The sequence below is a fragment of the Stegostoma tigrinum genome, chromosome 2, assembly GCF_030684315.1.
Source record: "Stegostoma tigrinum isolate sSteTig4 chromosome 2, sSteTig4.hap1, whole genome shotgun sequence".
Classification (NCBI taxonomy): domain Eukaryota; kingdom Metazoa; phylum Chordata; class Chondrichthyes; order Orectolobiformes; family Stegostomatidae; genus Stegostoma; species Stegostoma tigrinum.
The window spans coordinates 127,433,245-127,451,928 of NC_081355.1; the positions used below are offsets into that span (position 1 = coordinate 127,433,245).

Below are 18,684 nucleotides of genomic sequence, written 5' to 3' on the forward strand. Positions count from 1 at the left end.
CATCCTGCAAATTAGTATTGACCAAAAACTCAACTGGATTGACAATATAAATAGAGTAGCTACCAGAACAGGTCAGAGGTTACAAATGCTGTAGCGATCAACTGACCTGGATCCTCAAAACCTGTTCACCATTTACCAGGCACAAGTCAAGGCAGTGAATGAAAGCTAGCTCTCAAGAAGCTTGACACCATCCTGTACAAGGCAGCCTGTTTGGCACCACATCCACAAACTTCTACTGTCTCCACCATCAATGCTTCATAGCAGCAGTGTGCCCCGTCTACAAGATGCACTGCAGAAATTCACCAAAGATCCTTGGACAGCACCTTTCCAAACCTGTGACCACTTCCATCCAGAAGGACCTGGGGCAGCATTTACCCAGGAACACCACCATTTGCAAGTTCTCCTCTAAGCCAGTCACCATCCTGATTTGGAAATATATTGCCACTCTTTCTCTGCTGGGTCAAAATCCTCGAACTCCCTCTCTAAGGACATCATGGATCTACCTACCACACATGGACTGCACCTTCTCGAGCCATTGTGGGGGGGAGGGGGGTGCAATAAATGCTGGGCTGGCCAGAAATAACGACAACCCGTGAGTGAATATTGGTTTTTAAAATTCATTCATGGGATTAACATGTTGCTGGCCAGGCCAGCATTTATTGCTCAAAGAACAGTTAAGACTCAACCACATTGCCGTTGGTCTGGAGTCACATGTAAGGCAGACCAGATAAGGATGGCAGTTTCCTTCGGTTAAGGACATTAGTGAACCAGGTGGGTTTATCTGACAATCAACATTGGATTCATGCTTATCATTAGGTTCTTAATTCCAGATATTTGTGAATTCATATTCCACCAGCTGTTGTGGCAAGTTTTGAATCTGGGTCACCAGAATATTATCTGTTCTCTGGATTAACAGTCCATGATAATACCATTAGGCCATTGCTCCCTCATATTTTTTTATATAAAGGAGCAAGTCATGGTAAATGTTTGGCTTTTAGCCTGGAGTACTCTGGGTAGTAATGATACCAAACTCTCAAACATGACAAACTCTGGAACAAAACACAAGTTGTCTGTATCAGGATCTGAATGGGCAGAGAGGTGAGATGATGCTTTGGCAGAAGGGATGGTGGTGTTACCCCTGCTGATGGGAATTGTTAACAAGTCAGACTGCCGTCTAAAATCTGGCCTGATAGGCCTTAGTTTTGCCTTTTTGTACAAACTAAAAGATCACACACACAATGTGCATTATATGTAGAAACAACTTTGAGTTTATCACAAACAACGAAAAGATGTGGCCCTAACATATTCATTTTTTGATATTCAATCCTAGTGAAGTATCGCTGCTGTCTTCACTCTCCACTCTCCAATTCAGTAACAGTGGTGGCAAGCATTTGCTTTTGGAGAATTTCTCTATGTTCAACGAACGTAATTGTCTGTTACTGTCTCTTCCTACAATCCACAGTTACACTCACTGATATTTCCTCGTTTACACTGAGGAAGAAACTCCGATGTTTTCCAGCTATGTTTACTTGAACTGCTTAAACAGTGCAATACTTCTTTCCAGCTCTGACCTGGAGACTGCCAAAACTGAACAGTCCTGCTGGTACATTCAACTGTTTACTCTCTGAACTGGATCTGCTTGTGACACCCCTTAGAATATAGAACCTAAAATGATAAGCATAGGAACAGGCCCTTCAGCCTACCAACTATCTGCTCACCATGAGGTCATGCTAAACTGATACAATTTGCCTACATATGGTCTATATCCCCCACCTCGTGTCTGTTGAAATGCCTGTTTAACATTTGCCAGAGTGATGGTAGAAACAGATGGCAAATGTTCCAGGCACTTACCACCCTCTTGTATAAAACAAAAAACTCCCCCATGCATCTTTAAAATTTTTTTTTGGTTCTCACCTTAAACTACTAGGGGCTGTAAGTTTACAATTTCACTGTGGGGCAAAAAGACTCTCTGGCTATGTACCCTATCTCAAAATCTTATGTACTTCTATTCGGTTGTTGCTCAGGCTTCTGTATTCAAGGGAAAACAATCCTATTTTGTCTATCCTGTCCTTTTGACAGCTATGACCCTCCAATCCAGGCAACATCCTGGTTTTCCTCCTTTTGAGTCTCTGCAAAGTCTCCACATCTGTCTTATCCAACCAGAATTGCGTGCACAACTCCAAATGTGGCCTAAATAAAACTTTATAGAGCTGCAGCATGACATGCTAGCTTTTGTGTTCATGCCCTGACCAATAAAGGCAAGCCTGCTGTATATCACCTTTGCTGCTTTATCCAGTCAAATTGCTGCTTTCAGGGAGCTGTGGACCAATATCCCAAGATCCTTCTGTATATCAAAGCTCCTAAGATCTTGTCATTTTTACAAGTATGTCTTCCTCTTGCATTTGGCCTCCCAAAAAGCGTCCCCTTACACTTTTCTAAATTAAACTTCATCTGCCATTTCTGCACCCCACTAAATCTACTAAATCTAGTTATAGCCTTTGCTAACTTCTCGCTATGCACAACTCCACCAATTTAGGTGTCGTCAGTAAGTTTACTACTCATTTGAAGTCTTCCTATGTAAATGTACAAAGGCCCCAGCGCTGATTCTTGTGGCACACAGGATCTCCAGACCTCCAGTCAAAGTATCCCTCCACCACTCTGCCTTCTATAACCGAGCCAATTATGTGCCCAATTTGCCAACTTATTATGTATCTCACATGAGTTAATCTTCCAGAGCTGTCTACCGTTGTACATGATCTTTTTCCGTTGGTGAATACTAATGTGATGTGCTCATTGAAGGACCTCACTCACTTCCTCTGGCTCCATCCATACGTTTCCTACTTTCGTGAACTTACCCTTTTCCTCCTTTATATACCATTAAAAATGCCTTGAGATTTTCCTTAATCTTACTTGCTAAGGACACTTCACGCACCCTTTTTAGTCCTAATTCATTAAGTTCTTGTCTGCCTCCTTTTATATTCCTGAAGGGCCTTGTTTGATTTCAGTTTCCTATATTTATGCTTGCTTTTTTGCCTTTTTGACTCAACTTCTCCTGTTTTCTAAAGTTGTACATCTTGCTGCCTTTCCCTTTTTTTCCCTCATAGGGACGTGCCACTTGCAAACTCTGACCAATTGACTTTTAAAAGATTGCCTTTAAAAGATGATAAATGTGGATTTACCTTCAAGCAGCTGGCTTCAGTCTGATTTCTCCAGTTCTTACCTGATTCACTTGTAATTAGCCTTCCCCCAATTTAGCAATTTCACTGGACAACTAATTTGATAAGTTGCCAAATTGCTATCAGCCAAACAGAACTTCCATTGACTTTGGTCTGTCAGATTCCTATAGTGTTTGCATAAATGCAAAACAAAATGTCTTCCACTCAGAGTGAAACAAGCTTTTGTAAAAGCATAAAATGAAAAGGAATACTGAAATCCTGATGTTTTCTCTTAAGTTAAGGAATTTAACTTAACAAATTATGATCGCTGTTCTCAAAATGCTCCCCACTGAAAGTTTGACTTGGCTAGGCACATTACCTAATACAAGTACAGCCCCTTCCCTACTTGGACTATCTATTTATTGTTTAAAGAAATCTTCCTGGATGCACGTTACACATTCTACCTGGCAATAAGGGAATCCCAGTCAATATTGTGGGAGTTAGTCACCAACTACACGAACCCTGTGTTTGGTTTTTATTTTAAAAACATTTTTCCATGATCCTCCTCCATATCTGTTCCTGCAACTCTGGCAGACGATTGGGAGGCCTATAGTATAACCCCTTTCATGGTCATTGCACCTTCCTTATTCCTGAGTTCTACCCTTTTCTGGCCTTGCTGGATGAGCCTTCCAAAATGTCCTGTCATTGTATAGCGTGACATTCTCCTTAATCAATAATGCAAATTCCAACCCCTTTTACACTTCCCTCTATCTTGTCCAAAACTTCTAACCCTGACACTGAGCTGCCAATCCTGCCCTTTTTCTCAAGCAGTTTTTGGCTGGACTGTAACTTTGTAGCCTCGTGCACTTATCCAAGCTTTAAGATCATATGCATTACCTGCTATATCCCTTGCATTAAAATAAATACATTTTCAGACCGCAGGTCCCACCATGTTCATTGAGATGGCCTTGCTTATCCTTCCTATCAGAGTTGATTTGACTTAACATCTTTCTCTTCACTTACTCCACATGCTGATCCACTGCTTTTGTTTACCACCCTCCACCACTCTAATTTAAACCCTCCCGACTGGTACTGCGAACCTCCCTGCCAGGATATTGGTGCTGTTCCAGTTTGGGTGTGACCGATGTCTTTTGTACAGGTTCCACCTGCCCTAGGAGAGATTCTAATGATTCAGCCCTCTTTCCTAAACCATCACTGTAACCAGATATTCAACTGTATTATCATCATCTTTTTTCACTAGCAGGTGGTGCAAGGAGTAATCCCAAGATTCCAACCCTACCAGTGCTGCTTTTCAACTTGTGGCCTGACACCCTAAATTCCCTTTGCAGGACCACGTCTCTCTCTGTCTGTATATTTCGTTAGTCCCAAATGGGTCATGACCTCTGGCTGCTAACCCTCCCCTTCCAGAATATCCCTTCATTTGTTTCCCTAAAATTTGAATCTTAAATTAGTAAACACTTCAAATAAGCCACATGGTGAGAGAATTGGACACCTAGGTTAAATCACATGATTTCTTGGTAAGACTATTTGACCAATGCTTGAAAAAACTTTGACCATTTTTAAAAAAAAACACTTCCTTCACAAATGAAAATGACAAACCATTAACGTCTGGGTGGAAGGTTGTTTTTAGAACCAGAAACCTGTGACTAGTGTTCCACAGCGATCGGTACTGGGTCCACTTAGGCATTTGTGAATGTAGGAGCTACGGTTAGCAAGTTTGCAAATGACATCAAAATCGGTGATCTACTCGTTATCTAAGATTGCAGAGTGATCTTGATCAATTCCTCAATCGGCTGAGGAATGGCAGATGGATAAATGTGAGCTGTTACACTTTGGTAATACAAACAAAGACAGAACTTATACAATTCATGGTAGTGTTCTGGGTAGTGTTGTACAACAGAGACACCTAGGGGTTCAGGTACATAATTCTTCGAAATTTGCATCTCAGGTGAACAGACATTTAGCATACTTGGCTTCATTGCTTAGACCTTTTGTGTATAGGAGTTGAGACATCATGTTGAGGTTGTCCAGGATGTTGGAGAGGCGTCTTCTGAAATTTTATGTGCAGCTCTCGTTACTGTTATAGGAAAGCTGTTACTAACCTGGAGAAGATTCAGAAAAGATTTACCAGGATGTTGTCAGGATTGGAGGATTTGAGATGAAAAAATAGACTGGAAAGACTGGGACTTCATTTGCCGGAGTGTAGGAGTTTGAGCAATGACCTTTTATAGAGGCTTATAAAATCGTGAAGGGTGAATAGCAAAGGATTTTTCCCCCATGATTGTGTGGTGTGGGGGCTCAAAATTAGGGGACATATTTTTAAGGTTAAAGGAGAGAGATTTTAAAAAGCTGCCCTGATGTCCTTTTTAACAGTGCCTTTGTGTGTGGAATGAACTGCCAGACAAAGTGGTGGGTGCAGGTCCAGTTGAAATATCGAAGACATTTGGATAAGTTCACAACTAGGAAATGTTTGAAGGGAAATGAGCCAAGCGTAGGCATGTGGGACGAGTTTAATTTGGGAACATGGTTTGGTGTTGCCTCGTTGGGCTGAAAGGTCGGTTTCCTTGCTGGATGACTCTGATTTATAAGTTCCCAAATAATATCCTAATCCTTGATCAAAAAAGGCAGAGGCATTGTTCTGAAGAGTGTGCTGAGGCAGTGATGTGGCAACATATGTTCATAGATCTTTGAACATAGCGGTGCAAATAGAGAATGTGATTGGTAAAGCATACAGGATCTTTGACTTTGTAAATAGAAGTATTGAATGCAAAAGTGAGGAAGTTATTTGAACCTATATGAAGCTCTGGTTAAAGGTAAGGCCACAAGTAGAGCATGTCACTGCACACTTTGCAAAGGATATGAGAGTCCTTATGAAGGTAAGAAAGAGATTTAACTTATTTGTTACTTAAATAGTGAGTTTTATTTAAAAGAAAGCTAGGTTTGTATTAATTTGTTATTTATGAATAATTTAGATAAAAATGTAGGTGGTCTGATGAGTAAGTTTTCAGACAGCACAAAAATTGGAGTTGGGGAGAGTGAGGAAAGTTGTCAAAGGATACAGTGGAATATAGACTAGTTAGAAATTTGAGTCGAGAAGTGTCGGATGGACTTTAATCCAGATAAATGTGAGATGATGCTTTTAAGGAGGCTAAATGCAAGAGGAAAATTGATAGTAGTGGCAGGACCCTACTGTGTTGGTATAGTGAGGGATCTTATGGTATAAGCCCATAGCTCCCTGAAAGTGGCGACACAAGTGGATAAAGTGGTAATCGAGACATACAGCGTGCTTATCTTCATCAGTCAGGGTATTGAGTATAAAATTTGGCAAATCATGTTGCAGCTTTATAAAACTTCAATTAGGTCACATTTGTGTAGTTCTGGTCACCACCCTATATGAAGGATGCAGGGTCTTTGGAGAAAATGATAGCGATTTACCAGGTTATTGCCTGGAATGGTTTCTTTTAGTTAAGAAGAGAGCTTGGACAAAGTTGGATTGTTTTCTGTAGAGCATTGGAGGCAGAGGGGTGACCTGTTAGCAGAATGAATTGAGTGTCATGAATAGGATGAATAATTGGGAGTCCTTTTCCCAGGGTGGAAATGCCAAATGCTTGGAGGCATAGGTATAAAGTGGGAGGGAGAAACTTCGAAATGTATGAGACAATTTTTTTAATGTAGTTTGTGGGTACCTAGAAGCAGAGAAGGTAGCATTGTTTAAGAAGCACTTGGATGCATGAACAGAGGGAATAGAGGAGGGACACTGACCTTACGCAGGCAGATGAGATTAGTGTTGAGCTAATTTGGTTGTAACCCAAGCTACAGATCTACTCCAAAACCTTAGATGAGATTAGTTTTCAATGGCAACAAGGTTGTCACAGATGTGGAGGGCTGAAAGGCCTCTTCCTGTGCTGTACTCTTCTACCTTCTGCATTCATAGACTCAAGAATATTTAAAGGACATTTGATAGGTTCACAAAATTATGACCAATTTGGGGCATATGAGGAAAAACTGTTCCCATAGCTGGTGGTAGATGAAGTAGGGGATATAGATTTAATATTTTGAGATGTGAGGGTTGGGGGAGAAGGTGATGGGCTTTTTTTTTATAGACATGTGCAGAATTGTAATGATCAATTACTTGAATAACATTTGAAAAAAATAAACTTACAGGAGTACGGGAACAGAATTGACTGGTTTGCTCTACATCTGAATTGGCATTGGTATGACCGGCAGAACTGCTTTTTGGATAATAAATGGTTCAATGAGCAGACTATCAGATGACTGATAAGACTTGAAAATAAGACTTAAACCCTGTAGCAATAGGATGTACAAAACCATGAAGTAATTTGTTTGAAACAGGTGGCTCAATATCCTATTGAAGGGGGACTTTCGTATGCACATCAAAGGCAAATGGGACTGAATACAGAACAGTAATATTTTTTGGACAAAGAGTGCGTTAGAATAATGGAATGATAATTGGATCCAGGCACTAGAAAAGATGAATAAAGATTTGAAGGGCAGAGGATTTCACTGTTGTACGAGGGGAAACTTTGTGTCATGTTTGGGGATGGGGTTTGAAAGGCATCCCTATTTCTGCACCAGAAGACCCAAGATGTCTGTCACGATGTGTCTGAACTGATTGAGCTATTTTAATCAGATATGGGTGCCCATTCAGGATAAAATAGACAGGATAAAATAGAAATTGAAGGGTTCACTCCAACTGTTTAAGAAAGAGTGCTTGGTGAAAATACTAAGAGGTCTCCCAATGCTTTATTGAGGCATTATTGTTCTTGTTACACATAATCCAGACTTTGGTTAAGCTTCATTCAAAACTAAGATTCTCGGAGTGTGGTTTATGGCTGTCACTTTAAGTCTTTTAGCCCCTGCAGCATTTCCACAGGTAATAGTAGTCATGACTGTTTCCATGATTGTTCCATTGACAACAGTTGGGAAAAAAACTGAAACTAGAGAAATGGGTATGTGTACAGTAGGGTAATGAGGATTGTTCACTTAACTGTGCATGGTGCATCAAAATCAGTGTTACACTTCATGACTCAATTTATGACTTAAAGTACCATCTATCACTCCAAACATTCTGTGCCTGTACTCAATAACTTCATCTGTCACTTTACTAGTGAGTATTGCTATTAAAGCATTGCTTAGGTTGTGAGAGTGAATTATAATTTGTGCATAATGAAGGGGCTAATACATAAAACATGTATGCTGGTGGGTAAATGCACGTGGCTGACATACCTGAAAAGACACTGTGCTATAAGGCAAGCTGGTAGAAATGGAATTGTAATCTAGCTAGGATGGACAACATTTGACCCATTGCACTGACAGTGTCCAATAGCTTCATCCTACTTTATAGCGCTTGGTGCACTGCCTTGCAGGTTACTGGGTGAACTCCAAATGAAGTTTAGGATCCTCTTGAGTTAACTATCAATCCAATGAAACATAGTTCATTTGGTATTCCAGGACTACCCTATTTGCAGCTTAGTGGGATGCCCTATAATGGTCAAGAATCTTGGTCAGTTCATGTTGGAAAAAGTGTGCTGAAATTGACTGACTGTAAGTAGCTCAGGTTTCACCTGAAGTTAAATTTTTCATTGTGTGTTTGTCACATGCAATCCTATGAAGTGACTCATGCAGCTTAATTTAATTGTTTCATTATCCAAAGAATGGATGTGCAGAATATCTTCAAATTTAAAGCCACAGGGTTTTGTTTTACAGCTACATTATAAAGCAGAAAGAAATTAAAATCATGGACTACTATTATATTGCAACCTTGCGTTGACTCGTTTGGCTGGATAGGACTGAAAATTTTAATGCAGATTGTTATTGGAAAATGTAAGTATCTCTGATTAAGACACCCACTTTACCATAAGATATTGCTACAGATGAAATAGCTGTATTTCAGAATTTGAATTGAATTTTAGCAACTTAATGTAACCATGCCTAACACCATAGAAGTTGATAACTGCTCAAAAAGATTGATACAACTGGAGCACTTAATATCTGTTATCTGCTTATGTGACTTGAACAGTTTAGACCTACTTTATATGCTAATACTGTACAAAATATGCTCTAGGTTGTATGCAGAGTCATAGTTTTGACATGGATCTTTACAGTTTCCACATTTTTGTGTGAAAGCTGCATTTTCTGTATGAAAATGACCTGGTCACTGCACTTCAGTATTGTTATTCATCAGTGTGGGAAGTTTGAGTATACTTAAATACAGTGAATAGTAAATTCAACACTAACCCATTGAACGTCATTTATATTCTATGATTTTGAAATCTTTTTAAATTTGACTTACGATGGCAGAAAGAATGGAGATTGTCGGGTATACATACTCTGATTCAGCCTGATTGCTTATCTATTTTTACCGTCAGTGTTTCTCAGTGGTCACTGATACGTATACCATGAGTAACCAAATTTCTTTTTCCATGGGATAGGAGACTATTACAATTGTGGTTGAAAATTCAGTCCGTAGCTTAAATTATGTTGAAGTAGGCAGAATTTGTTTGCTGTCTAAATGGATATTAAATCAAAATTCATGACTTTGGCACAGAAGTCAAAGTGTATGTAGAGCAGAATTTTTTGGAGTATTAACATGGTGTAATTAAACAATTGTAATCATTTTACTTGCTAAAGACTTGGCATTTTTCCAATGCAGGGTGAAGTGTTATTTCCTTGTTGTGATTGAACTTCAGCCTTGGAGCACCCTCTAGTGCACAATGTGACACTATTTTCCACTTCGCACCCTAACTGTTTCTTGTGACTTCAATGTGGTATTATTGATCTTGATAATAGAGGTAAGTCTGCCAGGTGCAGATGACCCAAATTCATTTCAACCAGGACAAGGAACAGAAAGAGGAAGTTAGAAGGATAGAATTTTCCTGTAATTGTCATGAGAAATGGATGAGTAAGCAACAAATGCTGGCCTAGCCAGTGATGCCCACATTCTGAAAAACTTGCCCAGTAGTACGTCACTCCTGATTTTTTTTAATAGATATCTAGTTAATTCTGGAATCTACAGTGCTCTGTTGGAAAGGATATTGGTGGATGTAAAATTTTTCTGTATATACAGTCCTCTGAATGTTTTGGTTTGAAACGTTTGAGGCTGCAATAGGAGAATCTGTTTTCTATTCTGTTGAAGACTCTCTCATGGGTTTTCAGTCAAATGTTATCTGCCTTTTTAGAATAGTGAAGTTGGCAGTAATAATCAAACTAGCCAGCCAGATATAAAGCTGGTAAACATCTATTACTACAATAAGGAAACTGAATAGGAAATACAACTTGGCTGTCTGAATAGGAAGTACAATTTGGATATACTGCATTCTCTCTTAGATTAATTCACTGCGCAACACAATGTACTTTGAACTGGTCAGTACTTGGTTATGTGCATTACTGTAGTTGAAGTACCTTTTTTAACTTTGCCTAATTAATACTCGAACAAATTCTCACGTTAGGTTTGGCTCCCTTCTGATGAAAGTAGTCATCTGCTAAATTGCCACTCAGTAATATGGTTGCATATTGCACAATTGTTGAAATAAAAGAATCTGATAGGCTAATCTTGTTCTTGTTGGCTACTCACTTCTCCATGTCAGCGAAATGTATGTTTTGTGGATTTTGGTTTTGGAAATAGTGTGATTTCTGAATCGTGAACCAAACCAAATTTTATACTTGACTACTGAATTCTACCTGATAGTTTTAAAATTGAGGAGGAAGAGCCTTTTATTGGACATTTTATACATCGAAGTAAGAGAATAGTGGACAAATGAAAATAACAGCTTGTTTATTCAGCACGTTTACTTGGTCAAGTAACTGATCAAACCAAGCCAGGCCACCATCGTGCTATCCAATACTTAAATTGAGTCCCTTTGAATGGCTGTTGATAACCCTGAAGTTACAGCATATTTCCTGACTCGCTGGTCTATCTTTGAATTTAATACGCTATTGCAATCTGCCACTGTTTGGAAACAGATTTCAGACAGCTTTTTTAATATCCTGTGGTGGTGTTGTTCGGAAGGATAGCCAAGATATTGGAAGAATTCCTTACAGTTCTTTTTTAAAGAGTTAAGTTCCCTGGAGATAAAAACACCTCTGTCTTTTCTGGTTGTTTAATTTCTCATATGAAAGATATGAGAAATGGCAATGCAACACTGAATTTTTTTAATTTCTTTGTTCATTCATGGCCAAGCAGCATTTATTGCCCATCCCTAATTGCCCAGAGGGCAGATCAGAGTCAACCAGTGTTGGTGGGTCTGGAGTCATATGTATGCCAGACCAGGTAGGGATGGCAGATTTCTTTCCTGAAGATGGTGAACCAGGTGGGCCTTTTCTGACAATCGGCAATGGATTTATGGTGGTTATTAGATTGTTAATTCCATATACTTATTGAATTAAAATTCCACCTTCTGCCATGGTGAGACTCGAACCCGGGTCCCCAGACTGTTATCTGGGACTCTGAATTAACAGTGCAGCATTGTCGGGCCACGGCCTCCCCTAGAGGAGGATCAGCTTAAATTGAGTTGATGAACCTGATGTTTAAACACTTTTCTTGCCTTTGGAGGTCTTCTGGGCAGAGAATGCTGTCTTTTGGGTTGGATTGATGTATTGCATTAAAATATTTTACGTCTGTGTTCTGTAATTATGCATGTGTATGTATTCCCTTCTTTAAAAACACTGCAGATATATGTATACCACATGGACTGCAACAACAGCAATGACCTAGTGGTATTATTGCTGGACTATTAATCCAGGGACCCAGGAATCCAGTGGCAGCTGGTGAAATTTGAAATCCAGAATATGGACTACAACTCTACCTACTCCAACTTTCTTTTCCTTCTTCTAGCAAAGTAGATGAATCATGTGTTAATGTCATCGTATTAATACAATAGCAACATTCGTAAAACACCTGGATGAAGGCATGAATAGGAAGGCATAAAAGGATACAGATCCTGTAAGTGAAGACCTTTTTAGTGAGGAAGAGCAAATTGTAATGGCACAGGCTTGCAGGACTGAAGAGCTTGGTCCTATGCTGTATTGTTCTTTGTATTCATTTGATAGTTATGGGGTATGGAGTTTTTACAGATTTTATGATTTTAAAATCGGGTCTGATATTCTGTTGGGAACACATGTGATTTTTGTTTTAGGAACCAAAAATTTGAAACGGCTTGTATCCAAAAGGTGGTGCTTTCAAACCTTGGTCAGCTGTGACCCATTTCAAAGCTTAAATATTGTTACAAACTCTCTGAAAACTGGGAATGGGAGATAGGGAAGTTGGAGGGCGTATAAAGCAGGATGTGGGGGCCAGAAGACCTATGAATGTGAGTAGGAAAAGGAAAACTACACTGCTTGCAACCCAAAATTTCAGTTTGTAACCCCACTTGGAATTCTAATCCCCACTTTGGGAAGTTCTGGGTTAAGGGAACTTGGTTGGCTTGCTGAATGTTAAGGGATAAGTTTGGATGAAATCTGTTTCGAGTTGTAATTCATGTTATCCTTCTAGAGTATCAACATCACTATCCTTGCATTTACAGCTTAAACACATAAGTTGCAGCTTAATGAAGCAACTGAAAAAAAAAATTAGACCTCAATAAATCGGCTCCACAAGTACAATGCTTGACTGTCTGTCTGGTATGTGCTTTGAAATTTTTAACATTCTGATTAAGAGCCGTACGAGGCGGCATTTGTGCTAAGGTGACCAAGTTTCGTAAAGGATTTATGTATTTCATGTTACAAGTTTAAATCTAATCCAGTTGGCCAAACCGCCTTTAACTGGCTGGAGATTTGATGACAATCCCTCCCCAAAAGTGTGTACCACCTCTTGGAGACCCTAACCAATCAAATGGCTGGCAGTTATCATATCCTAGCAGAACCCACCTGGAGCAAGTCCTAGTGAGAAGTAGGCTGGAAATTGAATTGATGTTAGTGTTGAGTTCAGGGTCTCACTGGGGCCAGGCTGGCAGGCCTAGGTGAAAGAGCGAGTGTGAGAGTATGGTGAGGTGGGGGGAAGCATGAGTGGATGCATCCCCTTTACCCTTTCTACTGTAATCTGCTTTTATCATTGTGGAAACCTCCAACTCTGCACCATGGTTTTCTTGTAGTGGATAACTTGTGACCAGGTGTGGGAGTCCTTTACTGTAACTGAAATCCCAAAAGTTATGGGAGAAGTCACTAACTGGCCACTCAGGCTTCTATTTGTCCATAGGCAATTGAGCTGCCTGATGTCTTCCTTGCTGCTGGCAATATCACAGCGTTGGTGTTTAAGCATCGCAAATAATGCCGTAGGCATAGTACTAAATTTTAGTCCCCTTGTCTCATCCCCCTTCTTGGGGGTTCCTTGAAATTCTGGCAATGGTTTAAAGACAATATTAATTTTCTTTTTGAGGTTTCGGTTTTGCTGTCCACCTCCAAAATAGAGTCAGTACGGGATGTATTCATGGTAGGATGTTGGTATTGACCTGAATGATTTCTGTACCTGATATTTTGTAGAAGTGAATTGCGTCAATATTGATGCTGTGTTGTTTGGAAGAAATCTCTTGGCATATGTTAACAATATTGAAGGTGTTCATGTTTTGTTTGAGGAATCTTTTAAGACTAGAAGACATGCGTGATCATTTATCCCCATAAAATAAATGTCTAGTTCACGTGGCAAAATTAAACTAGATTCTACATTGAGCTAAGTATCAGTTGTAAAACTGTTTAACATGAGGATGACTGTGTCCATTGTTACTGCACAACTGCAGTGATTTCCTGCGGTATTCCAATTGAAAATGCATAAGCTTAATTGTTCTGCTTTAATTTTTGTGGTACATTGCATTAAGTAGCGCTTTGCTTTTTGTTAGCAAAAATGAAACTACTTGGATACAGTGTTTGAACCTGGGTATAGATAGTGAATTAAGTACAGGTTAACTGCCTTAGTGGACACTGTTGATTTCAGTTTTGCTTGATGACTAAATGAATATTGCCATAATTTAGAATATGGTACAAGTTTCTCTCTGCTAAACCCTTTGCAACTTCTCGTCTACAGACAAACTTCCGTGAGGAAGGGTGTGGAGGAAATGTGATAGACCCTGACAAAAGGCTATACCCAATAGAATGCATTCATTAGAATGTTGGACTCCTAGTTAGTATCTCATATGTTTTGAATTTATTTTCTACACCCCTTCGCAAAATCACAACTGAGGCAGTTTTTTGCCATGCTTGCTATAATCCATTACTTCAGTTTATTCTCTGCGGCAGTTGCCAATGTAGTCTTTAGAAATCAATTAGAGTAGATGTGGATTATTTGTGTTTTGCTGAAATTGTTAAAATCTTACTGTGGTTTGTATTTTGGTATTAAAGATCAGACTTGTCTTAAATGATACTGGAGACAGTTGCAGGCTAATTAAGATTGTAACGGGGTTTGTAGAGGAAGACTGAAGGGTTCAAGTATAATTTTAAGAATTTTGATACCAGGAAGTGATGTAGCAAGTGAATATAATCGACCTTTTTTATAAAACCAAAGCAATCTTGAATCAAATTTCAGTACTTAAGTCTTGTTATTGCTGTTATCTGTTAGATATTTGCATAATACTTCATTTGTGAATTTTGTTTGAGTGAGGTTCCAAAATGAATTAATGCCAAATAATGTGTGTTTTCATACAAACCTGCTTTCATCAATTTGTTAACTTTAGGAGAAATAATAATACACGTGGAGTTGGTGTTTTTGTACTTTATTTTTGCCACAATTGGTGAAGTTATGTTAGAATACACAGCTTTCCTTAGAGTTCAAATTTCTGAAATGAAAAAAATGCTGGCACACAAAATATTTATCATTCTGCAGTTTTAGGATTATTTGTATTTATATGTATGCTTCATGTTAAATGTTGGAAAGTAATAATTTTAAACCGGTTATACTTGTGCATTGCGAGAAAATTCAGTGAATTGTGGAAGCCATTCTGAGACCTAATAAGAATAACTTGAATGTCAACATGTGGTTCTTTAGTTGCATAACGGCACTTTTGGAAGGCCAACTGCTGTTCACTTTCAGTTTGGGTAATGATTTTAGCTCTTGATTTTAGTATTCACAATGTTTGTTGACACCCTGTGTAAGTGTGCTACGCGCTGGTGTGTTCAGTGCAACTGTACACTGCTGAAATGTGCAGATCCTTTGAACAGCATCCTTGGAATTCCACGTGATGAAGCAATACTTTTGGCATTTTGTACATGCGCATTTCTGGTATGGTGCACGTGCACAGTTGCAAACAGAACAATAGCTTAACCTAACTTTTTTCTCATTGCTGAAAAATTGAAACTTGTGCAGTTCTAAGCTGAAACATTTGCTGCATTAAAAGCTATTTTCCCCTTTGTCAGGCTGGTAATTTCCTATAAAGGCTATTATAAAATGTGCGGAAACATAAAAATGTGCACTGATTCTAAAATTAATAACTTTCAGGACCCCACTATCTCAAATATCTGCCTTGTTCCTGACTTCTTTTGTACCATCTGCCTTTTTTAAGTTGAGGGCTAGTTCTTATGGCTAACGGGACCCAAACATATGGTGGAAAGTGGCAACAGGTTATGGAGTTGGATGATCAGCCTTGATCATGCTGAATGGCAGAGCTGACTTAAGGATTGAATGACCTACTCTTGTTCCTATTTTCTGTTTTGCTTTGGGCAATTCTTGTATTTTCCTTTTAATGTTTGTTACTCCTCCTTGTGTAGTTTTGTTCAACCCAAATTCTGCATCTTCTCCTGATTTTTGCACCTGATCATCCTACTTCTGGAACGCCAATCATTTCATTCAGTTTACTTATTCCAAAAGAATTTTAAATGTTTCAATAATAGTTCCTGAGGATTCACTTCAATTGAGACGTTTTCACATAAATGCAGCTTTCATTCTCATATTTCAACAGTTTTGCGACTAAACTTGTGTAATGAGTTACAGGTATGCTTGTGCTAAAGTCCCTGTATATATTTATTCTCACTCTGTGAGCTTTGTACTCTGGCAGAAATTACAGTGGAAGCAGAAAAAACACTAGCAAGATCAAGGGGATTATGGTTTTTGGGGTACTGGTTTCATTGAGCTGTCCACTGATTTAGATCCCAGATCTTTCAGCTGTCCTGAGGCTTATGGCTATTTATTTAATGTTGCATGGCATATATCCTGTCTCTAGCCTCATTGCTTTTAATATGGATAAATACAAGTAATTTGCTATTCCTCAGTTCACCTTTTCAAGCTATTCTGATCCCTTGAGCAAATTTTTTGTTAATTGAAACTCCCTTGCTTCCTAATGTGGCAGAATCTGCAAGTTTTATTATTTGCTGTCTCCAGCTCTAAACTATTTTAGGAGCAAAAATTTGTATATTCCTGTGGTGCTCCTGTATTGACTACTTGCTGTGTTGGTGAAGCTGCATTTTCCATTATCCTTTGCTTTTTCTTCACAATAGCCAATTTTTATTCCATCTCAAAGCATGTCTCCTATTTCATGTAATCCTCCTTTAGAATGACTTTCTTGTAGACCACTACTGCAAGTGTTGTTAAGAAATATGCAAAAGTAGTTATAGAATTTGCATTCCCAGAAGGTCCATTATTCCTTTGGACTAGAGTGAAGTTGTTGGGCGAAAGCTTTCCTCATGTATATTCCCATCCTGCGAACCATCATTGCAGTCGGTTTAAGGCAAAACAATCTTTTCTGAGATTAGGAGACAAAAACTCACGCTAAGCCACACCTGGAGTACTACACAAACTACTACAATCGAAGCAAGACCTCTCTTCCTGTATTCAAAATTGTCTTGCAATAAAGGCTACACCTAACTTTATTCATATATAGATTTTGCACTTTACAGCTTAAAATTGCAACTGTAACCGTCCTGATATGTTTTCATGTCCTCTCATGAATTTAGCTATGTTTTACAGCAACTTGAGGGCATCTTTACTTCTGGAGCCAAGTGATGTGTGCCTTGACTCTCAGCATTACAATTTATTTTACACAGTATTTCTACTATCCGTACTAGTATATGCACAACAAGCAGGAGTAGGCCATTTGGCTCTGCACGCCTTTCAAAGGGATCACTGCTGATTTGACCGTAACTTCAAATCCATGTTCCTGCCTATTTCCAATAACATTTTACCTTTTAAAGGGAATCAATCCACCTCTATCTTTTTAAAAATTCAAGGATTCTGTTTCCACCGCCTTTTTCAAGAAGAAACCAAAGATTCATGGCCAGTTGGGTGCAAAAAAGTTGCCTCATCTGGTTTAACTGGGGGCCCCTGATTTTTTTTTTGTTTTAAACACTAACCCCTGGCTGTTTGATACTTCTGAAGAGGAAACATCTTTGATATAACTGCCTAGCCAGCCTTTCTTCACGCAATGATCCTTCATTCCCGGTAAACCCCTTTCAACTGCTTCAAATTCACTTGCGTTCTTTGATGAGGTAATGAGTACTGTACTACACTGACTGAGGTGTGTGCTTTCTTGAGCCTCACCCTGGCCCTCCATGCCCCTCTCTGGTGTGCATTCTGGAGCAGTTGTGACTTGAACCCAGGCCTCCTGGCTCAGGGAGATAGAGAGAGAGAGAGAGAAGTGCTGCAGGAGTCCTTCTAAAGGCCCTTGTGATCTATCCTCAGACAACATTGTTCACCTGAGATGTTTGAGATGCACATTTAGATGAATGAGCTGCCAATTAACAAGGCGTTCCTTTTCTTCTGGGATGCTATTTTGAAATGCAGTTACTCTAGGTTTGTTGATATCTTAAAATTGGAATCTTGCATGTAAAAATGAGGGCAGATTCAACAAATTTGTGCTTGACACCATCCTACATTAAGCAGCCCACTTAGTGGCATACCAATCACTACTTGCAACACTCGCTGTCTTCACCTCCTGGATCGTGGCAACAGTGTTTACCATCCATAAGATGCATTTCACTATCTCACTGAGACTTCTCAGACAGCAAAATTGTTCTCTGTAACCTCAACTAGATGAAAGGACAAGGGGCCCCCAAGCCGCATATTGTGGGACATTATACCAGCCCAAAGAGATAGCACAACCTGCGAATTTCCACACCCCATGAACAGGCTTTAAAAATTTATTGCCCAAACCAAAGGATTTAGTCCTAAAATTATGAATCATTTATGACTTATTCAATGTAGGCTTTATTAACCCAGGTATGTTCAATGCACTCGAGGCAGCAGGCCAGCCTCATCCAGCCTGCTTGTTTGAATGGTTATTTCATGCAGTTATTAACCTTGCTGTTCCCCAGCTGCGTACATCAGCAGGGGGAACAAATTTGCAATTTGCTGTCACCGTAGGTTAATTAGCCTGGCAGTCAGTTAAGATTTTTGTTATGCATTGATGTTCAATGTTACAGGGCAAAGCAGGAGAAGTGGCTTTGAGACTACTGTCAAGTCAGCTGTGATCTTGTTGAATGGTAGAGATGACACTGAGGGGAAGGTGGACCTTTGGGCTACCAGTCCTAGTCTTAAGAATGGCACAGCAGGGGAAAAGAATATACACCAATG

The 18,684-nt window shown here is 39.3% G+C and overlaps 1 protein-coding gene across 8 annotated transcripts in view; it reads left to right on the forward strand.

The window, feature by feature from the left end:
* The window catches only part of zeb1b (zinc finger E-box binding homeobox 1b), a 147,687-nt gene that overhangs the window by 11,783 nt on the left and 117,220 nt on the right, over positions 1 to 18,684 (forward strand). Inside the window, exon 2 of one of the 8 annotated variants that reach the window (XM_048548937.2) lies at positions 8,904 to 9,020. The exons of the other annotated variants lie outside the window; for them this stretch is intronic. Coding sequence (XP_048404894.1) covers positions 8,999 to 9,020 — 22 coding nt within the window. The 5' untranslated portion in view covers positions 8,904 to 8,998. The remainder of the gene's footprint in view (positions 1 to 8,903; positions 9,021 to 18,684) is intronic. 8 annotated transcript variants of the gene reach the window in all.